A 25,488-nucleotide genomic window follows, 5' to 3' on the forward strand; every position below is an offset into this window, starting at 1 on the left:
GTCTGCACTCTGCACTCTGGACGGGGGCGGTCTGCACTCTGCACTCTGGACAGGGGCGGTCTGCACTCTGCACTCTGGACGGGGGTGGTCTGCACTCTGGACAGGGGCGGTCTGCACTCTGCACTCTGGACAGGGGCGGTCTGCACTCTGCACTCTGGACGGGGGCGGTCTGCACTCTGCACTCTGGACGGGGCGGTCTGCACTCTGCACTCTGGACGGGGGCGGTCTGCACTCTGGACGGGGCGGTCTGCACTCTGCACTCTGGACGGGGGCGGTCTGCACTCTGCACTCTGGACGGGGGCGGTCTGCACTCTGGACGGGGCGGTCTGCACTCTGCACTCTGGACGGGGCGGTCTGCACTCTGCACTCTGGACGGGGGCGGTCTGCACTCTGGACGGGGGCGGTCTGCATGTGCCCCACACCGAGTGGGTACAGGAAGCGGCACCCTGATGCACCTGCCAGACTGATTCCAGGCGGGGCCCTTTCTGTCCTGCTGGAGCTTGGCCCAGGCGGGTGGCTGGGTTCTCACCGTGGCTGCCCTGCAGGTGGCCCAGAGAACCCGCTAGAGCTCCCGCCCACTGTCCAAGCTCAGGGAAAAGGCGAACAGTGGCGCTCACCGGCTCCTCCCGTCCCTGGGTGTTGCCCAAGCTCCCAGAGGGCTCCCAGCCTGCAGCGTCCTCTAGGCCTCTCTCCGAGTGGTTGTGCAGAAGCTGCTCAGTCGGCCCTCAGCTGTTTCTCAGGAGGGGTTGCTCTCAGGGCCGGTGGACACTCTGTGTCTGTGGGAGGGCTGTGCTCAGCATTTTCCTGCCCTTGAACGCTCACTCGTAAGGCCCGGCTAAGCAAGGATAAGCGAGGCCTGCCTGCTTTGTAGGCCGCGGGATCGCAGCTGTCAAGATGCTAAGAGGCCACTTTAGGAAAATGCCCCATCTTTTTCTAGGTTTTAAGCTCAAAGGAAAACATGAATCTCGTTTATTTATTTTCTTTTCTCTCCCTTGCTCAGGTGAGGCGAAAGGCCTTGCAAGAAGAGATTGATCGTGAGTCAGGCAAAACGGAAGCTGCCCAAGCCCGGAAGTGGACAGTAAGTTTGATGCCCGAGCTCCGAGGTAGCACTGAGCCTCGTGAGCACTGCCCCGCTCCTGGCCGCAGTGACAGGAGACCAAGGTAGCCCAACACAGCCGCTGCGTCCGCCGCAGAACTTGTCTGGAGTTCGTTCCCTTCGCTGATCCTGGTCTGCATGACTTCAGACGAGATGACTCGTCGTCTGGGGAGCTGGTTTGCCTCTCCACAGACGGGGAGGAAGGGGGTCTTTTAGGCCCTTCTCCGAGGGGCTCCCTGGCACTTCCTTGAACGTGGGTGGTTGGTGCAGGGGTGGCGGTGTGCCCGGGACAGGAACTGGGAAGCCTGAGTGTCTGGTCTGGCTCAGCCTCCGGCTTGGCTGTGACCCCTTCTCTTGGCCTCCATTCCCTTTCTGCTGTAAAATGCAGTGCTTTTGGGAAGAGAAATGCCTTTCAAATTGATACTTGCCCTTCTCCATCCTCTAAATGATTGAAACTGGAGGATGATGGGTGAGTGCCAGCTGGTCAGGCGAGGTGTGCGGGAGGTGAGCTGTGTGGGAGGTGAGCTGTGTGGGAGGTGAGCTGTGCGTGCTGTTTGCTGTGAGTTAGTGGGGAGAAGTAAAGTGCAGCTGGGCGTGTGAATTTGCTCTGGTGTTGGCCAGACCCGACAGGGTCCTAGGGGGTCAGATGTGGCTTGTGTCCTAGTTCAGCTGCAGACCTCCATTTCTTGAGCAGGGGAAGGGGCAGGGTGGTGACAGCACCCTCATCGGGCTCTCGGGAGAGTGAAGAAGCCTGAACGGTTCTGAGCACTGTACCCGCCAGAGCCACACTCACTCACGTGTCCTCCTGCTACACGGGCTGGGCAAGGACAGAAATAACACCTTCTCCTCTTCACACAGGGAACTCAGTTTGGCCAGTGGGACACTGCTAGTTTTGAAAACGAGGAACAGAAACTGAAATTTCTCAAACTTATGGGTGGCTTTAAAAACCGGCCCCTTTCGCTCAGCTGCGCCCCCGACGCCACTGGAAGGCCCAACATGGCGCTCAGCAGGAGGGCCGCCGACAGGCTGCAGCAGAGCCTGCAGCAGGACTACGACCGGGCCCAGGGCTGGAAGAGCAGCCGGCGCGCTGGCCTTGGCTTCCCCACCGCAAACAAGGTCTTCTATATCGACAGGAACGCCTCCAAGTCGGTCAAGTTTGAAGATTAAATCCTACTCTCGTGTCTCCCCAAACAGTCAGAATTGCTTTTATGACTCAGTTATGCAGACGAAAGCCTGTCGGTGTCTCCTAGAACGACACAGGTGGGGCCCACTCTGGGATGTGCTTGGACGAGCTGTGGGGGCAGCTCCGGTCTCAGAGCCAGGAGAACATGGTCGTGGCTGGCCACCACTGGCTTTGTATTGACCCTTCCAGCCCCATCTGAGGACACCCGTGTGTGAAGAGCAGACGTGTTGAGTCCCAGGATGTACGTGCCAGACACGTGCTAATGTTTCACTTGCATTAATGTGTTTAATTTTCTTAATGAAATAGGTGCTGTTACATCCCCATCTTGTAGATGAGGAAACAGATTCAGGGATAAAGTAGCCACATTGCCAGGGTCACCCAGACACTAAGTGCCAAGGGCTGTACTTGTGTATGTCCAGCCTTCCATCGCGTCACCCCTCTGAATGTCCCCTCCTGGAATTTCTCCTGGAATACTCACTGGGGCTTAAAAGGTCTTCTGATCGAAGGGACAGAAGTCTAATCTCAGACAGGAAGTGGAATTAGTGAGAACCCAAAGTAACAAGCTTGACTTCCTGTCCTGGAGCTGCTGCCAGCAAGGAAGCAGCCGAGTGGCCACCCCGCGGGTGGGCCTGCGTGTCCTCTGTTGCTAGGAAACGTTTCTAAACCAGTCTGATCATTCACGCCCCCTGCTTTCCAGCCCCAGCGTCAAACCTGGGTTTCCTGTGTTGGCTTTAACTAAGTTCTGAGCAAGGCGTTTTGAGAGTGGTTAGTCCTACACAGGAACCAGTCACAGAGTCCCAGGGTTGTGTTGATTATAGATTCTTTTCCATCTCGAGGAAGGAATCCTGGGTGACTTCTTGGTAGAGGTTAAATGTCAGGAGGAACAGACATGTGGGAATGACAGGAAGTCTTCTCATCAGTTGCCCCATCACCTGGAATCAAGTCAGCCTCACAGTGCTCCAGACACAGGGACCAAAGTGACACGGCCGCCTCTCCGTTCCCCTGGCATTTTGCCCCGTTATGCGGGTTTTCATTGGGCCATTTTCACATCAGTTGGCCTGATGCCTCCTACAGACACCCCGTGTCAGGCAGGCCCCCACAGCCAGGAGACTCAGCTCAGACAGCAGGGAGTCCTGATGGAGGGGAGTCCAGCAGCTCCAAGGAAACATTCTATTTCTCTGTTCCATCGTCAGCAGAGGCTTCATCAGGCTGGAGAGACAGCCGTAGCAATTCCAGGCAGCTTATCCAGACACTAGAACATTCCAGAGGAAGGAGGAAAGCCTGTGGCTCAAGGAAACTTCCAGAAGCCCCTCAAGACCTTTCATCATAACTTTTGCCGTGCCAGAAACAGCCCCCGACATACGGCAGGTTCCCTCAGGCCGATCAGTGAGGAAGGGTGAGGACTGCTGCTGGCCAGACGAACAGGCAGAGGGCAGGCAGGCCGGCCGGGGCACTGAGCAGGCAGAGGGCAGGCAGGCCGGCCCGGGCACTGAGCAGGCAGAGGGCAGGTCCAGTCCCACAGATCTGCACTCGCAGTAACTAGGGTGGGCCACTGCCCTCAGGCCATGAACTTGACCTTTCATGGATTCAACCTTGAATCCATCCAAAATGGAAGAATCATCCCAATGCCAGAGTGCGGTTCTGCGTTGGAGTCGCTCCTCTGGGCACTTCCTCTGCCGAGGGACTAAACTCTGCTGGCCTTGATCGGCGTTACAGGACTTCCTGTTGTGTAAAGTGAGCCATCTGGCTGCTCCTTGTTTCTATCTGGCCAAGAGATCACACTCCTGTGGCCCTACCTCAGCTCAGGAGGAAGGACTGGTCAGCCATCTCTTCGGTGATTCTGAAAGACTGTCCACTCTCGTCCCCAGTGATACCTCTTAGGTGTGGTCAGGCCTTTCACCTCTTGTTCTTTAGTATAAGTAGTCCGACAGGGTTTCACTTCTGTACTCTGACCAGTGTCTGAAGAGGTCAGTCAAGTTTGTTGCAGTCTGTTCCTGAGCCGGGTCCAGCTAGAAAAGTCGGGCAGCCAGGACAGCAAGGTGTCCCAGTGTCCCCAGACTGGACTTAACCTGTGTGTGCAGACTGCCACTGCTCAGAGGTCAGTGTTGTGACAGACTCCAGTCTGGAGTGGACTCACTGTCTGACCCGGTGTTAGCCGGGCTCCTGTCCTTTGTAGATCGAACCATGTTGGCTTCAGCCAGCCGGCCACCTCTTGTCCGGTGTCTGCCGCAAACTGCAGCCTTTCTGGGTGTTTTCCACGATCTTCATGTCTTGACTTTGAGAACACAGCCTGTCTCCATTGGAACGAGGCAGGTTTGGATTTCTGCTGGGAATCAGGATGGGCAGGGGCATCTAGTGTGGCCAAGGTCTGTCTCGCTTGTTTACTTTCTCCCTCAGGAGTGTCTTACTGAAGGGCCCTCCTCTGGCAAGACCCTTCCCTCCCAGGGGTCCCTGCAGGTCTTGATTCTTGGCCACCTTATTCTTTCTGTCTCTGACTCTGTCTACCAGGCCCAGCCCTGAGGCTGCCTCTACAACCAGACGAAAAGTATTTCCCAAATAAACCGCTCATTCAGTTCTATAAACTTAGAACTACTAGTGGGTTTGCAGCTGGCAGAAACCCCCAAGATAATCCACTTCCTAATCATTGGAACTGTGACTACATTAGGGTACAAAAGAGTTCAAGTAGCAAAGAGAATTAAGGTTGTTAATTAGATGACCTTAAAGTAAGATTATTCTGGATTATCCGATAGGCCCAATCCAATCCCAAGGGTTCTTTCATGTACAAGAGGGGGACATGTGTGGAGACTTGTAAGAAGGACTCCACAAGCCGCTGCTGGTTGTGAAGGTGGCGGAAAGAACCCCGTGACAAGGGACGCACGCGGCCTCTTGAAGCTGGAAAAGGCCGAGGGGGTTCTGCCCTGGAGGAACCAGTACCAGCAACACCGTCCTGCAGCGAGACCAGCTGGAATGGACTTCTGACCAGCAGAACTGTAAGGTGATAAAACTGTGTCTTAAAGAACTGAGTGTATGGTATTTTGTTAAAGAAGTGATAGAAAATGAATACAGGTATCATGCGTAAGTTTTCCTCATTTTTACCTCATTTACTAAAATCCTTAGGGTTTGTTAGTGTTCCATCCTGCTTTGTAATGAGAGTCGAGTTCACCCCATGGAGGCTGTGGTGTTCAGGGACTGCTAAGTGATTTAGTCATGGGCTGGAGAAAACCACGCGAGCATAGAAAATCTCAGCCTCTGCCTTGCCAGAGAACATAACTTAGAAGCTCTCGGAGTCTGTGTCACTGACCTATTGTGGAAGCTCCAAGTCCGAGAGTGGGAGAACAGTCAGACCTGCTGGCTCGGGCGTGGGACGCAGGCTGACGTGCACAACCTAAAGTAGAGGAAACGACTTTAAACACAAAATTTGTGAATTTGTCATCTTTTAAAACTTAAATAGTGTATCGTAAAGTGGTCTTGGGAATAATGTTATGAATAAAGGTTTCTTGGGAACACCTGAGCATATCAGCGTACTCTGCATTTCTGCATGTTTTGTCCAGTGAAGGGCATTCTTCAGCACCTGCTGTCCTTCAGTGGAGACCATTTCTCACCAGAATTCCTTAGCCAGAAAATCTACAGAACATATGTTTAAAGATTTTATTGATTGGTTTAGAGAAAGGAATGGGGGTAAGGAGTGGGAAGTATCAACTCCTACTTGCTTCTTGTAAGTGGCTTGACCGAGCCAGCCAGGCTTTCAAACTGGCCACCTCAGCGATATTTTCTCAATTATCCACTTTTACTGAGATTAGCTGTGTGAATTAATGATCATGTATCTCACAGGGTATATAGACAAATGTCTGTAATTTGAAAAGTGTATACTTTGAAAAATACAATAGTTTGGGGTACTTTTAATCTAAAACTTGGATGCATTTTCTAGGCTGGGAGTACCCATCAATCACTATTTTAATACTCAACTGATTCAAAATAAAATGCTCATTAGTGGTAATGCAAGAATCAGATTCCACCAAGCTGGTAAGTAGAGTCGTGCTTTTTAGAATTATGGCTACAAAGTTAACCAGGCAATATGTTTAGACACATTCTTTTTCTTCTGGATGAAGAGAATGGTAACAGCCATGAACATAAATCTTCCTTCAGGAGGTTTATTCCATTACAGATTATGTCCTAAGAGTCCAATGAAGGGCTTGTTTATTTATTTACTGTTGAGAGAGAGAAGCAGAAGCATCAACACCTAGCTATGTCACTTCAGTTGTTCACTGACTGCTTCTTAATTGTGCCTTGACTGGGGGCTCCAGCCTAGCCAGTGAGCCCTTGCTCAAGCCAGTGACCTTTGGGCTCGTGTCTATGATCCCACGCTTAAGTGGCAACCTCAGGGTTTCAAACCGGGACCTCAGTGTCCAGGTCAATGCCCTGTCCACTGTGCCACCTCCAGTTGGGAGATGAGATTTTTGATAGAAAAAGGAATTAATTGAATCATCTGCCTTTTATAAATCCTCTAAGATGGTTTAGGCAACATTTAATTTGAGATTCAAATTAGGGGAGAGGAAACAGTGGCTATTTTAAAGTTCTTTTTCCGATTAAAGACACCTGGCAGAAAGCTGTTGCTTGTATTCTGCCGCTCAATGAACACGACTGGATTTTAATGCTCTTACAATTCCAGTTCTTCGCTAACAGAATAATCTGGGTAGAGGCCAAAGCTTAAACCAACTGTGTGTGTGTAAAAGTAAAAAGCAGGCCTTTCTGGATTTGGCACCAGCGCCCCTGGGTGGAGGGTCCCAGGGTCAGGTCCTCGTTTGCAAAGGAAGCCTGAGGGCCAGGTCTGTCAGATGAGCCATCCCTGGCTGTCTGCTCCGCTTCTTGATATATTCCAGAGTCTTCACCTGGGAGGAAAAAGGGGGACCCGTCACCCCTTTCCAGCTCACCCTTCTCTGTCCTGGAGCCCAAGGCTGCAAGGGAACAGGTCAAGTCTTTGAAGATAAGGGAGGGGAAAAACAAGCCAAATCTTTAAATAAAACATCTTAGATTACAAATTGCCCTTAAAATCAGATTTGGATATGGTCAGGAATGATTGATCTTTTCATATGTGTACTTTTTATTCAGAGGGAATAAACTTTTAATACTGGTATATTTTGTAGAGAAAGGAAGTGGCCCTGCAGAACTGGACCTGGCACCTTTCTAAAGGGGGAAGTGAGGGCTGTTTCTGCGCCGACACCAGCCCCTGGGCCTGTGGTGCCCGCCACCCCTGTGCCTCGGGCGTGCGGAGGGGCCCGCTGCAGTGTCTCACCATAGTCCTGGTGTCCGCACAGCCGTGCCGCTGTGCCAGGTGCCACAGGTTGACAGAGAGCTGGTTGAGCCTGTTGTTACGCAGGTCCCCGTGGGCCAAGATACTGTTGAAGAAGGAGAGACCCAACAAGCTCTGGCGCTTCAGGGCCTGAAACAGAACAGAGAGGTCACTGTCTGGAATGGGCTGGGGCTGGGCCCACGGTGATGCTGGCCTGGGTTCAAATGCTGACCGTGGGTCGTCCAGAAGACAAACTGCTGATGTCCCCGAGTCCCTGCTGCTTCATCCGTAGGAAGACTGTAGGACAAGCTCAGAGGACAAGTGAGGACTGAATGAGATGAGGCACGCCAAGCCCTTCAGCTTTGGAGAAGAAATGAAACTATTATTTGTAGATATGATACTGTATAGAGGGAACCCTAAAGTTTCCACTAAACAAACACTATTAGAGCTGATATATGAATTGAGTAAAGGAGCAAGATACAAAATTTATAGCAAAAAGAATAAAATAGCCTGACCAGGCAGTGACGCAGTGGATAGAGCCTCGGACTGGGATGCAGAGGACCCAGGTTCAAGGCCCCGAGGTCACCTGCTTGAGCGTGGGCTCATCTGGTTTGAGCAAAAAGCTCACCAGCTTGGACCCAAGGTCGCTGGCTCAAGCAAGGGGTTACTCGGTCTGCTGAAGGCCCACAGTCAAGGCACATATGAGAAAGCAATCAATAAACAACTAAGGTGTCGCAACAAAAGACTGATGATTGATGCTTCTCATCTCTCTCTCTGTTCCTGTCTATCCCTCTCTCTGACTCTCTCTCTGTCCCTGTAAAGAAAAAAAAGAAAGAAAATACCTATGAATAAATTTAATCATGGAGGTGAAAGATGTGCTCGGAAAACTATAAGACATAGAAGAAAGAAATTTAAGAAGACACAAATAAATGGAAGAGTACTATGCTCATGGATAAGAATTAACATTAAACTGTCCATTCTACTGAAAGCAATCTATAGATTCAAAGTAATCCCTATCAAAATATCCACAGCATTTTCCACAATACTAGAACAAATAATCCTATAATTTATATAGTCCATATAGCCACAGCAACTTTGAGAAAGAATAATGAAATTGAAAGTATCACTCTACTTGATATCAAACTATACTACAAGACTATAGTAATCAAAATAGCATGGTACTGGCGTGAAAACAGGAACATAGATTGGATAAAAACGGAACAGAATAGACCAGAAATAAACCCATGCCTTTATAGTCAAATAATATGACAAAGGTGATAACAATATACAATCTTCAATAAATGGTGTTAGGAAAACTGTACAGAGACATGAAATAAAAAGAGACTACTTATGCCACAGAATAAACTCAAAGTGGATTAAAGACTTAAGTATAAGACATGAAACCATAAAACTCTTAGAAGAAAACAGGCAGTAAACTCAGATGTTGCTCTTAGAATATATTTTTTATGGATATGTCTCCTTGGGCAAGGAAAACAAAAGAAAATATAAATGGGACTACGTCAAACTAAAAAGTTTTTGCATAGCAAAGAAACCATCAACTAAAAAGACAACCTTCTGAATGGAAGAGGATCCTCTCCAATGATATACCCAGAAAGAAGTTCATATCCAAAACTTATAAATAACTCAGATGAACTTAACACCAAAAAACCCCAGCAATCCATTAAAAAAGGGCAGAGGACCAGAACAAAAATGTTTCTAGAAGTCATCCAGTTTGCCAATAGACATGAAAAGACGTTTAACATCACCCACTAATCATCAGAGAAATGCAAATGAAAACCACAATGAGGTATCACCTCATACCTGTCACAATGGCAATCTATTCACCAATAAATCAACAAGCATTGATGAGGGTGTGGAGAAAAGGGAACCCTCTTGCACTACTGGTGGGACTGTAAATTGGTGCAACAGTATGGAGCTTCCTCAGAAATTTAGAGAACTACCGTATGATGCAGCAGTCCCATATTTGGGAATTTATCCAAAGAAATACAAAACACTAATTCGGAAAGATATATACACCCCCATGTTCATTGCAGCACTTTCTACAATAGCCAAATATGGAAGCGACCCAAATGCCCCTCAGTAAACGAGTGAATCAAGAAGAGGTGGTACGTACAGAAAATGGAATATTACTCAGCCATAAAAAAGAATGAATGTTACCACTGTGATAACAAGCGTGGACCTAGAGAATATTATGTTGAGTAAGATAAATCAGAGAAGGATAATACCATATGATTTCACTTATATGTGGAATCTAAAAATTGAACCAACAAAACAGAAAAAGACTCAGATACAAAGAACAAACAGTTGGGGGCCTGGGTGAAAAAAGTGAAGGGACTAAAAAGTACAAAGTCATTGTTGCAGTGTAACCACGGGGTTGCAAAGTAGAGAGTCACTGTTGCAGTGTAACCACGGGATTGCAAAGTAGAGAGTCACTGTTGCAGTGTAACCACAGGGTTGCAAAGTACAGAGTCACTGTTGCAGTGTAACCACGGGGCTGCAAAGTACAGAGTCACTGTTGCAGTGTAACCACGGGGTTGCAAAGTACAGAGTCACTGTTGTAGTGTAACCACGGGATTGCAAAGTAGAGACTCACTGTTGCAGTGTAACCACGGGGCTGCAAAGTACAGAGTCACTGTTGTAGTGTAACCACAGGGTTGCAAAGTACAGAGTCACTGTTGCAATGTAACCACAGGGTTGCAAAGTACAGCACAGGGAATACAGCCAATGTCTCAAGTGTGTGTGGTGTCAGGTGGGTTCCAGACCGAGCATACATTATATAAGTGTGTAATCATTATGCTGTATGCCTGAAACTAATGTTATTTTGTGTTAACTATAATTGGAATATAAATAAAAAATGTAAGTCAGTGAAGAAACCACACAATAAGCAGCTTTGAACACAGCTGGGTGAGGGTGGCCAAGAGACCCAACCGCCCTCACCCGACAGTGTTCAAAGCTGCTTATCCCTAACCTGAGCAGTGGCCTAGCCCAGGGGACAGTCACAGAAGCAGCTGCGTGACTGAGAGGCGTCACTGGCAGCAATGGGCTCAGGCAGCGCAGGGCCCGAGCTCACAGGCACAGACTCATGAACTGACCAGCAACTGCCGGCTCTGGGGCCTCCGTTTGATCAGACGGAAGCAGAGATCTGGGCAGAGATCACCTTCTACGCTGGCTGTTGTGGCTACCTAGAGACCACGGAGGCCCCGTTTCCCGCTTGGCGCAGTAGGAATGGTCTCAGCACAGCGTCTGAACGAGCAAGCAGCTCTGCCAGACCTGAGACGGCCTCCGGGACCCGCCTGTCCCCCACGTCTGCACAGACATGAAGAGTAAAAACGGAAGCCATGGTCAGCATGACGAGGGAAGAGCGCTGGGTGCCGTCATGTGTGCCGTCATGTGTCTCAACCACAGGGATGTCCTGAGAAACGTCCTCAGGCAGTTCTGACCTGCGAACACTGAAGCGCACGTGCACAGACCCGGACGGCCCGCTGCACCCAGGCTCTGTGGCTAGCCGGCACTGCCTGCTGCAGGCAGGACAGCACAGTGGTGAGCGCTTACAAATCAACCTATCTGTGTGATGGCTGCGCGACACTGTTACGGCTGAGACGTCACTGTAACAGAACAAATTCCTACCGCCCAGTCTCTGGGGAGCAGGGGTGCACGCCACAGCCACAGACCTGGGAGGCACCCTGCAGGCAGAGGGCGGGAGCTGAGGCTCAGAGCAGGCTGCACGCGCACACGTCACTCGCGGGAAAGCCTCCTTTCCAGAGTGACCGGTGTCCCCCGCCCTGGACACGGTGCGTGTGGAGAGAGCGAGCAGCGGGGGTGCAGGACGGCAGGGGCACCCACCTCCTCCTTGGCCAGGGTCTTCAGATGCTCCAGGATCTGGGCCATCACCGTCTCACACAGCTTGTTGTTCTCAGCCAGAAACTTGGAGTCTCCCCCGTAGAGGCTGTCGTTGGAGTCGACTGAGGGAACAAGCAGAGCAGAGGCGTCACTGGGCGTCCTGGCCGGGGACGGGCAGCCCCAGGTCTCAGTGTCGGCAGACGGCAGGACGTCTCGGTGGGACAAGCGGCAAGGGCCAAAATTTCCCACTGGTCTTGGGGCCTTCGGAACCATGGAGAAAATACCAGGCCCTCTGAGCCACTAGAGCCAGAGACCAGGAATGGAAGGGAATGTCTCACCCTCTCTCTAAAATTAAAAAAAAAAAAAGGAAAAAATCATGGTGACCATCAGAGCAGCAGCCAATACTGGGTGCTCCTCACATACCAGGTACTGGGCTGAACACTCAGCATGTTCCTGCACGTCCTCAAAACCAGCATGTGAGAGATGATGTGAACATCTCTCTTTAACAGACAGGGAAACTGAGGCTCAGAGGTAGTCCCACTAGTATCCAAAACTGGGCAGTCCCATCCTGAAGCCTAAAGCTGTTCCCCATTACACCCAGCTGCCTGCCCAAACACACCCTCAAACTCCCGCAGACTGACCCTAAACTTCCGTGTGTCCACTAGTGAACTTACATCCCTTTGAAAGTGTCTCTTGCCTAAAAAGTTTCACTCTCTCTGCTCAGGCACCTCCTGTGACGACCACTACCTGGACTTTGACCGCTGGCGAGGACAGCCTGGGTGGGGCCTCCTTCTCCCTCCCTCCTTCCTGTCAGGGACCCGTCCACAGAGCCTGGGCTCTGGGTGAGGAAGGAGACCACACGCCATGCTGGTTCTCACTCGGCTCTGTTCACTTGAGCTGCTTCCACGTCACCACACGCCGACCTGCTGCCCGGTCAGGAATAAACAGCTGACCAGGTGCCCTCGTGCGGGGACCAGAGTGTCTGTAACTGGTCCCTGTTCTGATGCCTCAGGTGTTTCCCTTCTTCTCTGTCTGGGGTGGGGGCTGGCAGGGCTACCATGAAGTTCAGCCACAACCCCGCCCTGCAGACCACGTGCTTCCCCGCCAGGCCTGTGTGAGCTGAATGCCCCATTTCTTGTGACTTGGACGTGGTCAGCACCGTCATTTCAACCTGGAATGAACAGCTCTCAGGAGGCCCTTGCGGGCGGGCCCCCAGGCTGCGTAGAGAAACCCTCGCAGCACCTGCAGCAGGAAGAGGGAAGGGGGGGTAGCTCTGCTGCTCAGACCTGTCAGAGGCCTAAACTTTGGGCCACGGTCTCGGTGTGGTGACCTCTGATGAACCAGAGGCCATCTCGGAAGGGGCTGGCTGTGCACAGGTGGCCACAAGGACACGGCACTAATCCACTGCAGTTTAGGGGCGATTCTGAGGAAATGGGCTCAGGTCAGCTCGTCTGCAGGAACATCCTTTGCTGTGCTCCCCTGGCCCACCCTTTGTGTTAAGATTTTATTTACTGATTTTACAGAGAAGAGGGTGGGGGAGCGAGAAGTATCAACTATTAGTGGCTTCACTTTAGTTCACTGAATGCTTGTTGTATGAGCCTTGACCAGGCAAACCCAGGGTTTCAACCAGCAACCTCGCGTTCTAGTGATGATCCACCCACTGTGCCACCACAGGCCCACCTTTTTATTTTTTAAAAATAAATGTCAGGCCCTGGCCGGTTGGCTCAGCGGTAGAGCGTCGGCCTGGCATGCGGGGGGCACATAGGAGAAGCGCCCATTTGCTTCTCCACCCCCCCCCCTCCTTCCTCTCTGTCTCTCTCTTCCCCTCCCGCAGCCAAAGCTCCACTGGAGCAAAGATGGCCCGGGCGCTGGGGATGGCTCCTTGGCCTCTGCCCCAGGCACTAGAGTGGCTCTGGTCACGGCAGAGTGATGCCCCAGATGGGCAGAGCATCGCCCCCTGGTGGGCATGCCGGGTGGATCCTGGTCGGGCGCATGCAGGTGTCTGTCTGACTGTCTCTCCCCATTTCCAGCTTCAGAAAAAAAAAAAATACAAAAAATAAATAAATAAATAAATGTCAAAGCTAGAGAAAAATAGGAGAAACAGTACATTGGAGACCCATCTCTCCCCTAGAACCACACACACACACACCGTCAGCGGGGTGCGTCCCTACTGCCCGAGAGTCCAGAGCACAGTAAATCTCCGTGCTCCCAGCACCTGTCTGCAGGTGATCCAGTTAGGAAGTGTTTGTCTGTGGGGACCCTTCTGGTAAATACTTCCAAGGCTATCTGCTTTGTAATTTTACTCCTCCAACACCAAATTGGTTGGAAAAGGCCCTGGGCCCAGGGGTCTGTCCCCTCTGGTATCTGTCATAACTATCCACCTACTATGTGGAGGATGGCAGTTATTCTTGTAAAAAGCAAAAGACTTTGATTCAGAAATTCAATACCGGATTTTGCAGAGCGACAAAACTGTAGCTAATGAAGGAATTTATCATGTCTCTGCTAAGGACTAGACTAGTTCCAGACATAAATTCCTAGTCTTTCTCCACTTTGAAATCACCTCTCGTTCTGATTAGCCCAGCACTGGAGAAGAGAGGTCTCGAAGCACCCACAGCCGTCAGCCCCGCTGCAGTTTCTGACCAGAGGGTCCCCAGGTGTGTTAGGGACCCAGTGAGGGACCAGGGCACCCTGGTCCCCATCCTCCCAGGTCTCTCAGTCCAGTTATGAAATGTGAAACATCGCGATGATGGATGTGACTGTCAGGAGGGGGCGGGGTGGGTCACAGGACCCTGAAATCTGTGGAATTAGCAAGGTCCACACTGCGTCCACCAGACAAAGTGAACACCGGGGTCAGGAGCGGGAAGGAAGCGTCTCCACAAACACCTGGTGGTGACAAGAGGGAGGAAGAGGGACTGAGAATCAGGGGGAAGCTGTTCAGGCCAGAATGCAGTGAGCCCGAGTCCCGAAATGATACCCTGACACACGGCGACTAAAAACTGCCCACGACCTCCTCGGTCTGGCCCTGGGGTCTCAGCCCCAAAGGCTTCAAGGGCCCGCAGGTGGTGTGAGGGGTGCAGGGCCACGCCGGCTTCCCAGCGGCAGCCGGGACCGTGCTCCCCGCCTGACACTCCGCCTGAGGTCAGCGACAAACCCTCTGTGCACAGAGCTGCTGCCCCCCCACACCCCGCACTCCTGCCTGAAAGCAGGCAGTTCTTGTTCCAGCCAATTTCAAAACATCCTCTTCTTCTTAATCTGGAAAAAAGCAGCCAAACCATCCTTCATAAATGCAAAAACTACTTGACCCCAGTTCTCCAGAAGTCCTAACTGGTGTCATCACTGTCTAAAAGATGCCTAAAATAAGACAGGGACGGGGCCCTGGCCAGGTGGCTCTGTTGGTTGGAGCATCGGCCCGAAGCGCAGGAGTTGCTGGTTCGATACCCAGCCAGGGCACATACAGGAATGGACTGATGTTTTCTCTCTCTCTCTCTCTCTCTCTCTCTCTCTCTCTCTCTCTCTCCTTCTCTCTGGCTAAAATAAGTATTTTTTAAAAGGGAGGATGGGAAGATGGAACTCCCAACTCCAGGAAACCCTCTGCAACCCCAGGGTCCTCTCCCATGAAGACAACTGTCCAGTCACAGCTGCATCCAGAGTAAACATGGTGGAGCCAAAAGGAAAAGAAGACCCACCCTCTCATTTTCATCCCTAGAAGTCAGAGACTCGATTCCTGCCTATCAAACTTAGCCACATCCTAACTTGCTCTCTGGACGCTGTATTCTGCGTGACTGTGGGGCTCAGACAGAGGACCAACTGCAGAGCAGAGTGCAAGCTCCTGGCGGGGCCTCCGGCTGACAGACCCACCTCCACGTCTGTGTCCGGTCCTCAAAGGTCACTGTTAGGTCCTCACCCTGCTCATCACAAAAGAGGAAACAAAAATGCCAACAAATGCTGCGAAATGTGTCCAGCCTCAATAACCATCAGAGAAATGCAAATTACACCCATTAGAATTACCCAAAATGACAGACTGACCACGGGAACAAATGGGACCCTCCTTTCACGCCCTATGGGAGTGTCAATTGGTGTAACCATTCTAGCAAAGCTGAACATAAATCCTATAAGCCAGCAATTCTGCCCCTAGGAACACACCCATCAGAAATACCCACGAGAATCCCACACTCGGGGATGTTCACAGCAGCACTAACCACAATACCCTAGACCGGAGCAGGACACGCGGACACATGGGCACCGCTGAGGACTGAGTTCTGGCGGTCAGACCACAGGACAGTGCACAGCGTGGGAACCAGGGGCCACAGCTCCGACTTAACAGTCTCACTGGCATACACCACGGGAGAGGCCAGGCAGCCACAGGACACTTGCTCGATGAGTTCATTTACATAAATGTCAAACCAGCGAACTGCTTCGTGGTGACAGGAGTCGGGAAGAGTGTGCCTGCGGAGAGGAAGGGAGGTGCAGGAGCACTGAGGCACCTGCGGAAAAGGTGATACCGTCTCCTGACCTGGGGGCTGGTACCTGATGTGCTCGCTTTGTGAGAATTCACTAAGTTTGATGGTTTATGGCATGTGTGTTATGTCATACTTAATTAAAACACTGTTACTTTGTAATCAAGGGTGTGACTTCCACTTCCGCCACTAACCCGCCCTGACACCACATGGCTGGTAAACCAGCTGTCGTCCTGATGGTGTGAAAGTGGAGACACAATGCCTGTCCTCACCGCAACGCTGAGAGGGTGAAGGAGAAAGCGGCCCCAGAGCCTGCTGTGGTAACGGGCACACAGAGGAGCTCAGGCTGTAGGAGCTGCGGTCACCTGCCCTGACCAGCCTCCCTAAGTTACATCTCTACTGTCAGCCTCCAAATCCCAGCTAGACAAAGCCCCTGGCAGTTACGGCAGAAGGTCATATCCCTCAGCACAGCCAATTTGTTCCCTGGAACTTCCACACACAGCTGATTAAACCCTAAGCAGGGGTCTCCAAACTTTTTACACAGGGGGCCAGTTCACTGTCCCTCAGACCATTGGAGGGCTGCCAAATACAGTGGTCCTTTCACTGACCACCAATGAAAGAGGTGCCCCTTCCAGAAGTGCAGTGGGGGCTGGATAAATGGCCTCAGGGGGCCGCATTGCGGCCCGCGGGCCGTAGTTTGGGGACTCCTGCCCTAAAGTATACATTATTGGCCAAAGCACTTTTAACAATAGGGCCTGTGTTTTGAAAACCAGAAGTTGGAACTGAGGGTGTGACAAGCAGGAGGACGCTGGGCCCAGAGGGCAGAGGAGGCGTCGCGACCCTCCTGCATTGCGACCCTCCTGCATGGCGACCCTCCTGCATCACGCCCAGGATGCGAGGACGCCATTGCCAAACTCGCAGCAGCAGGAGCAGACTGGCTGGAGGCACGCAGGCCCAGGGCATCTCCTTCCTCCCGATCTGAGCCGGGGGTTCCTGAGCTCAGCGCCCAGAGCAGGGCCCCCTGAGCCTGGCTAGGAACGGGCCTGGGCACCAGCACGCCCGCGTACCCACCACGACGGCACCTCCCAGAGGAGGGAGTCTCTGAGCTCCTGACTGTCAGATCGTGGAGCTTGGGTGTCTGTTAAAGACAGAGACCCTCACATCTCCTCCTGAGGACTCTAACTCAGATGTGCCAGATGGGGTTCAGGAGTCTGTATTTTTAAGAGTTGCCTCAGGTAATTCTTATACCGGACAAGTTTAGTGAGACCCTGGACGGAAGTTCACTGTAGGTAAGACACAAGGCGGATTAAATAAAAGAAAATGAGAAACATTCTGACTTGACTCTCACGAAGCTCAAGCACCACCCAGACTGGCGGGAGGGGCGCCACCTTTGTCGACGTGGTAGAGGTAGGTCTCCTGGCTCATGGCGGACAGCAGGTGCAGCGCACAGGTGTACACGCGGACTCTGTCGTCACTGTGGTCCTCCCAGGAGTAGTCCTGGATGACGTTGAGGAGCTCTCGAACCAGAAACAGGACCCCGTGCTCAGGGTGATCCTAGTGGAGCCAAAAAAAGATAAACATTCCTAGATGTGAAGCAGGAGAGAAAAAAAAATCAAGACAGAAACCCAGGTCCTTCCTTTGAGCAGCTGTGGAGAAATCAAAGTACCAGCGGCGGTTAAACAGCACAGAGAAAAATGACAACATCACGAATCCCACACACCAGCACTCCGCGGTCGGGAGATGAGCTGCTGAGAGCCCCCTTTTTGGGTCCCAGAAATGAGAAAGCGAAGTTACCTGTCAGCTTTATGGCCTGTTTCCAAAATTACAACCCTGTTCCTGCACACGGAGCAGCGAGTCCTGTTCGTCCAGCCACAGAAACGGACGGCCCGTCTCAGAGGGGGTGAGCAGCAGCACGGACTTGGGTGAGCCCCCAGATGACCGCGGTCACCACGAGGCACTGACTTTAAAAATAGCCTCTCTAGGTAGGGCGTTCAACATTAACAGCTAAATTGAGAACTCTCTCGGGAGGAGAAAAACCTGAGGCTACACAGAACTGAAAAGGAGTGTAGGGATGTGAGTCTGCACCCCACTCAGTTCTGTCCACGCTCCAGACCCTCCCGACACTCCACGTCCAGCTCCTCCGCCCCATTCAGTTCTGACCATGCTCCAGACCCTCCCGACACTCCACGTCCAGCTCCTCCGCCCCATTCAGTTCTGACCACGCTCCAGACCCTCCCGACACTCCACGTCCAGCTCCTCCGCCCCACTCAGTTCTGACCACGCTCCAAACCCCTCCCGACACTCCACGTCCAGCTCCTCCGCCCCACTCAGTTCTGTCCACGCTCCAGACCCTCCCGACACTCCACGTCCAGCTCCTCCGCCCCACTCAGTTCTGTCCACGCTCCAGACCCCTCCCGACACTCCACGTCCAGCTCCTCCGCCCCACTCAGTTCTGTCCACGCTCCAGACCCCTCCCGACACTCCACGTCCAGCTCCTCCGCCCCATTCAGTTCTGTCCACGCTCCAGACCCTCCCGACACTCCACGTCCAGCTCCTCCGCCCCACTCAGTTCTGTCCACGCTCCAGACCCTCCCGACACTCCACGTCCAGCTCCTCCGCCCCATTCAGTTCTGTCCACACTCCAGACCCTCCCGACACTCCACGTCCAGCTCCTCCGCCCCATTCAGTTCTGTCCACGCTCCAGACCCTCCCGACACTCCACGTCCAGCTCCTCCGCCCCACTCAGTTCTGTCCACGCTCCAGACCCTCCCGACACTCCACGTCCAGCTCCTCCGCCGTGGCCTCGTGGACTCAGCTGGGACACCTGGCCCTCATTTACTGTAGCCACCGCTCGAGGACTCCAGGGACCAGCTGGACCACTCACGGTCCTGCAAGGGAACAGGGCACATTTAAAGAGTTAAATGGGGACTGTTTAGTAAAGCGTTACTTACAAAGGGGTGACCAGGATGAAGGGAACTAGGGAGGCACCCAAGCCTGGAACAGCAGGAAGCCATCGCCACCCAGGGCGGAAAGCACACTGGGAGCAGTGTTCCTGGGGACCTGCAGCGGAGGAAGCAGCTTGCAGAGCTGTGGCCTCGGGCAAGAACCAAGCCATCCAGATAATAAGATCTATACCACACTAGTCGCAAGCAGAGACTAGTGCCTCTTTTTACCGGCCAAAACAGGCTACAAAGTGTGGAAAGCCCGGGTTGAGAGGTCCAACGGAATGCTAGGCGTTGAACAATCACCTTGACAACAATTGACTCCCACCCCCGCCTGATTACACTGGAGGCCCTCACTGTCAGAGCCCTTCCCAGAGCCTTGCACTGAGTGGGGATAGAGTGGGGATTTCCCAGCTCTTTGAGCCTCTTACTCCCCAGGCAGAAGCAGTGGCAGCCTTGGGGCTGGATCGCCAGGCTGCTGGTTCAGGAGGGGGGGACTGGGAGAGAGAATCCACGAAGGCGAACTCTCTCGTCGGTAGACCCTGCAGACGCCGGCAGGCCTTGACTACCAACAAGAATAAAGCCAATTGTGTGACATTGCCATAGAACCCCATCAACTGCAAGTCCCTGCCTGGGTGTGGCGCAGGGGCAGGGCCTGGGGTGCAGAGTCGCCGACCGGGAAGAGGGAGAGAGGAGAAGGAGGAAGAGGTTGACATCTCAAAATCAGGAAAAATCCACAGACTTTGCAGCTTGTTCCACTGTTTGTTGGTTGTTGTTTTTTTTTGTAGTTGTTGTTGTTTGTTCCTTCTATCTTATTGCCTTTATTTCCTCCACCTCAGCCCTTCTATTCTCTGCCCATCTTATGCTTCCCTTTTCTTGAACTACACTACCCATAAGTGTTACATTTTATTTCTCTCCTTCATCCTCACCCTCCTTTGGGGTTATACTCCAGGACACTTAATTCTCACTCTCTCCTCTTTTGTTTTTTTTGCCTTATTTTGTTTTTTTCTCTTCCTTTTTTATTTCTTCCTTCGTTTTTCACTTTTTCTTATTTTTTCCTTTCTATTCGTTTTTTCTTTTCTCGTTTTACTTTCCTCCCATTTAATCCTCAATCACGAACAAATTAGTTAATTTGGGACTCAAGGTTTTTTTTTGGCTTTGTTTTTCTTTTTCGGTTTTGTTTTTGTTTTTTTCTGGTTGGTTTGTTTTAGTGGCATTTTGGGTCCTCCCAACCCAAGGTCTCCATTGTATTTGGTCTTTGCTCCACTTAATACAACGTATTTTTACTTATTATTTTTATTTTTTCTTCTTGATTATTCCTTTTTTTTGTCCTTTTTTCTGGTTCCCTCTTGTCCCTCTCATTATATCTCTTGGTTGACCGTCACCCGCAGGCAGATCAACTTATGCTTGTCTAAGATTTTCTTCCCTTTTTTTTTTTATTTATTTATTTATTTATTTTTTGCCCCCCTTGAACTCTTCACCGCAAACCAGGCCCTCCATTATAGGCACGATATTTCCCTGAGGAGGGGAGAGGAGGGAAGGAGAACAAAGAAAAAAAAAAAAGGGGGAAATAATAAATTATTACTGCTTTTTTTTTTTTTTTGTGGGGTGTTTTACCCTTTGTTTTTTTTTTTTGTTTGTTTTTTGTTGTTTTTTTTTTGTTTGTTTTTTTTTGTTTTTGTTTTTGTTTTTGTTTTTGTTTTTTACTTTTTACTCTTTATTAATTCTAATTAGTGCTATCAACAAGACCACCCGCAGATGCCAGTAAGAAAGAGGAAATCGAATATTATGCATACAAAAGAAAGAGAGGTAACACAAATAGATGTGGAAAAATCTATGGAGAAAAGACTTAACATATTGGAAGCCTTGGAGCTAAATGACAGAGAATTTAAAATAGAAATCTTAAAAATACTCAGAGATATACAAGAAAACACGGAAAGGCAATATAGGGAGATCAGAAAACAACTCAATGAACACAAAGAATATATTACCAAGGAAATTGAAACTATAAAAACAAATCAAACAGAAATGAAAAACTCAATTCACGAGCTGAGAAACGAGGTAACAAGCTTAGCTAGCAGAACAACCCAGATTGAAGACAGGATTAGTGAAATAGAAGACAAACAACTTGAGGCACAACAGAGAGAAGAAGAAAGAGACTCAAAAATAATAAAAAACGAGAAAGCCCTACAGGAATTATCTGACTCCATCAGAAAGAATAACATAAGAATAATAGGTATATCAGAGGGAGAAGAGAAAGAAAATGGAATGGAGAATATACTCAAACAAATAATAGACGAGAACTTCCCAAGCCTGTGGAAAGAACTAAAGCCTCAAGTTCAAGAAGCAAACAGAACACCGAGTTTTCTTAACCCCAACAAACCCACTCCAAGGCACATCATAATAAAGATGACACAAACCAATGACAAAGAAAAAATTCTCAAGGCAGCCAGGGAAAAGAAGAGTACAACATATAAAGGAAGGCCTATTAGACTATCATCAGATTTCTCAGCAGAAACTCTACAAGCTAGAAGAGAGTGGACCCCAATATTTAAGGCCCTGAAAGAGAGGAACTTTCAGCCAAGAATACTATACCCATCAAAGCTATCCTTCAAGTATGAAGGAGATATAAAAACATTCACAAATACAGAAAAGATGAGAGAATTTATCACGAGAAAGCCCCCACTCCAGGAAATACTAAAGGGGGTTTTCCAACCAGATTCAAAGAACAAAAGAAAACAACATCACAAGTAACAGCTCCACCAAGAACACAATAAAACCAAACTTAAACTGTGACAACAAAGGAAAAAAAAAGGGGGGGAGAGAATGGAGATTAACAGTAGCAAAGGACGATGAAGTGCAGAAATACTTATAAGATAGGGTACTACAATGAATATGGTAGGTACCCTTTTCATTACTTAATGGTAACCACCCTTGAAAAAACCACCACAAAAACACATGACTTAAAAAAGGTAGCAACAGAGGAAAGAAGTATGGAACACAAACAAACAGAAACAAATGATAGAAAAACAAAAGAGAAGAATCAAACTAGATACAAAACTAACAGAAAGCAATTTATAAAATGGTAGTAGGGAACCCACAAGTGTCAATAATTACACTAAATGTAAATGGATTAAACTTACCAATAAAAAGACACAGAGTAGCAGAATGGATTAAAAAAGAAAATCCAACTATATGCTGCCTACAAGAAACACATCTAAGCAACAAGGATAAAAACAAATTCAAAGTGAAAGGCTGGAAAACAATACTCCAAGCAAACAACACCCAAAAAAAAGCAGGTGTAGCAATACTCATATCTGATAATGCTGACTACAAGACAGAAAAAGTACTCAGAGACAAAAATGGTCACTTCATAATGATTAAGGGGACACTGAATCAAGAAGACATAACAATCCTTAATATATATGCACCAAACCAAGGAGCACCAAAATATATAAGACAGCTACTTATTGACCTTAAAACAAAAACTAACAAAAATACAATCATACTTGGAGACCTCAATACTCCGCTGACGGCTCTAGATCGGTCATCCAAACAGAGAATCAATAAAGATATAGTGGCCTTGAACGAAATACTAGAACACCTGGATATGATAGACATCTACAGGACACTTCATCCCAAAGCGACAGAGTATACATTTTTCTCTAGTGTACATGGAACATTCTCAAGAATTGACCATATGTTGGGCCACAAAGACAATATCAGCAAATTTAGAAAAACTGAAATTGTACCAAGCATATTTTCTGATCATAAAGCCTTGAAACTAGAATTCAACGGCAAAAAAGAGGGGGAAAAACCCACAAAAATGTGGAAACTAAACAACATACTTCTAAAAAATGAATGGGTCAAAGAAGAAATAAGCGCAGAGATCAAAAGATACATACAGACAAATGAAAATGAAAATACGACATATCAGAATCTCTGGGATGCAGCAAAAGCAGTAATAAGAGGAAAGTTCATATCACTTCAGGCCTATATGAACAAACAAGAGAGAGCCGAAGTAAACCACTTAACTTCACACCTTAAGGAACTAGAAAAAGAAGAACAAAGACAACCCAAAACCAGCCGAAGAAAGGAGATAATAAAAATCAGAGCAGAAATAAATGAAATAGAGAACAGAAAAACTATAGAAAAAATCAATAAAACAAGGAGCTGGTTCTTTGAAAAGGTCAACAAAATTGACAAACCCTTGGCAAGACTCACCAAGGAAAAAAGGCACAGGACTCAAATAAATAAAATCCAAAATGAAAGAGGAGAGATCACCACAGACATCATAGATATACAAAGAATTATTGTAGAATACTATGAAAAATTATATGCCACCAAATACAACAATCTAGAAGAAATGGATAAATTCCTAGAACAATACAACCTTCCTAGACTGAGTCATGAAGAAGCAGAAAGCCTAAACAGACCAATCAGCAGGGAGGAAATAGAAAAAACTATTAAAAACCTCCCCAAAAATAAAAGTCCAGGCCCAGACGGTTATACTAGTGAATTCTATCAAACATTCAAAGAAGACTTGGTTCCTATTCTACTCAAAGTCTTCCAAAAAATTGAAGAAGAAGCAATACTTCCGAACACATTTTATGAGGCCAACATAACCCTCATACCAAAACCTGGCAAGGATGGCACAAAGAAAGAAAACTACAGACCAATATCTCTAATGAATACAGATGCTAAAATTCTAAACAAAATACTGGCAAACCGAATACAACAACATATTAAAAAAATAATACATCATGATCAAGTGGGATTCATCCCAGAATCTCAAGGATGGTTCAACATACGCAAAATGGTTAACGTAATACACCATATCAACAAAACAAAGAACAAAAACCACATGATCTTATCAATAGATGCAGAAAAGGCTTTTGATAAAATACAACACAATTTTATGTTTAAGACTCTCAACAAAATGGGTATAGAAGGAAAATATCTCAACATGATAAAGGCCATATATGATAAACCATCAGCTAACATCATATTAAATGGCACTAAACTGAAGGCTTTCCCCCTTAAATCAGGAACAAGACAGGGTTGTCCACTCTCTCCACTCTTATTTAACGTGGTGCTAAAAGTTCTGGCCAGAGCAATCAGACAAGACAAAGAAATAAAAGGCATCCATATTGGAAAAGAAGAAGTAAAGGTATCACTTTTTGCTGATGATATGATCCTATACATCGAAAACCCGAAGGACTCCACAAAAAGATTATTAGAAACAATAAACCAATACAGTAAGGTCGCAGGATACAAAATTAACATACAGAAGTCCATAGCCTTTCTCTATGCCAACAATGAAATATTAGAAAACGAACTCAAAAAAATAATCCCCTTCACGATTGCAACAAAAAAAATAAAATACCTAGGAATAAACATAACAAAGAATGTAAAGGACCTATATAATGAAAATTACAAAGCATTGTTAAGGGAAATCGAAAAAGATACAATGAGATGGAAAAATATTCCTTGCTCTTGGATAGGAAGAATAAATATAATCAAAATGGCCATATTACCCAAAGCAATATACAAATTTAATGCAATTCCCATCAAAATTCCTATGAGATTTTTTAAAGAAATGGAACAAAAAATCATCAGATTTATATGGAACTATAAAAAACCCCGAATAGCCAAAACAATCCTAAGGAAAAAGAATGAAGCTGGGGGCATTACAATACCTGACTTTAAACTATATTATAGGGCCACAATAATCAAAACAGCATGGTATTGGCAGAAAAATAGACACTCAGACCAATGGAACAGAATAGAAAGCCCAGAAATAAAACCACATATATATGGTCAAATAATCTTTGATAAAGGGGCCAACAACACACAATGGAGAAAAGAAAGCCTCTTCAACAAATGGTGTTGGGAAAACTGGAAAGCCACATGCAAAAGAATGAAACTCGACTACAGCCTGTCCCCGTGTACTAAAATTAATTCAAAATGGATCAAAGACCTAAATATAAGACCTGAAACAATAAAGTACATAGAAGAAGACATAGGTACTAAACTCATGGACCTAGGTTTTAAAGAACATTTTATGAACTTGACTCCAATGGCAAGAGAAGTGAAGGCAAAGATAAATGAATGGGACTACATCAGAATAAAAAGTTTTTGCTCAGCAAGAGAAACTGATATCAAAATAAACAGACAGCCAACTAAATGGGAAATGATATTTTCAAACAACAGCTCAGATAAGGGCCTAATTTCCAAAATTTACAAAGAACTCATAAAACTCAACAACAAACAAACAAACAATCCAATAAAAAAATGGGAAGAAGACATGAATAGACACTTCTCCCAGGAAGAGATACAAATGGCCAACAGATATATGAAAAAATGCTCAGCTTCATTAGTTATTAGGGAAATGCAAATCAAAACTACAATGAGATACCACCTCACACCTGTTAGATTAGCTATGATCAACAAGACGGGTAATAGCAAATGTTGGAGAGGCTGTGGAGAAAAAGGAACCCTCATTCACTGTTGGTGGGACTGTAAGGTAGTACAACCATTATGGAGGAAAGTATGGTGGTTCCTCAAAAAACTGCAAATAGAACTACCTTATGACCCAGCAATCCCTCTACTGGGTATATACCCCCAAAACTCAGAAACATTGATACGTGAAGACACAT

General features: G+C 48.2%; 2 protein-coding genes across 5 annotated transcripts in view; one reads left to right on the forward strand and one right to left on the reverse strand.

Moving 5' to 3' along the window:
• LOC136404021 (lysine-rich nucleolar protein 1-like) overlaps positions 1-25,488 on the forward strand; it is a 360,920-nt gene that overhangs the window by 8,165 nt on the left and 327,267 nt on the right. For 3 of the 4 annotated variants that reach the window (XM_066383500.1, XM_066383503.1, XM_066383504.1), the window contains exons 4-5: positions 1,001-1,078; positions 1,955-3,787. In XM_066383500.1, coding sequence (XP_066239597.1) covers positions 1,001-1,078; positions 1,955-2,263 — 387 coding nt within the window. In that variant the 3' untranslated portion in view covers positions 2,264-3,787. Of the gene's footprint in view, positions 1-1,000; positions 1,079-1,954; positions 5,791-25,488 lie in introns of those variants that run through there. The other variant, XM_066383501.1, reaches the window with a different exon arrangement.
• Positions 6,788-25,488, reverse strand: part of LOC136404018 (VPS35 endosomal protein-sorting factor-like) — a 101,891-nt gene continuing 83,190 nt past the window's right edge. Inside the window, exons 28-31 of the mRNA XM_066383497.1 lie at positions 17,276-17,441; positions 11,434-11,552; positions 7,573-7,719; positions 6,788-7,168 (exon numbers count right to left, since the gene is read on the reverse strand). Coding sequence (XP_066239594.1) covers positions 7,070-7,168; positions 7,573-7,719; positions 11,434-11,552; positions 17,276-17,441 — 531 coding nt within the window. The 3' untranslated portion in view covers positions 6,788-7,069. The remainder of the gene's footprint in view (positions 7,169-7,572; positions 7,720-11,433; positions 11,553-17,275; positions 17,442-25,488) is intronic.

The sequence above is a fragment of the Saccopteryx leptura genome, chromosome 4 (assembly GCF_036850995.1).
Source record: "Saccopteryx leptura isolate mSacLep1 chromosome 4, mSacLep1_pri_phased_curated, whole genome shotgun sequence".
Classification (NCBI taxonomy): Eukaryota; Metazoa; Chordata; class Mammalia; order Chiroptera; family Emballonuridae; genus Saccopteryx; species Saccopteryx leptura.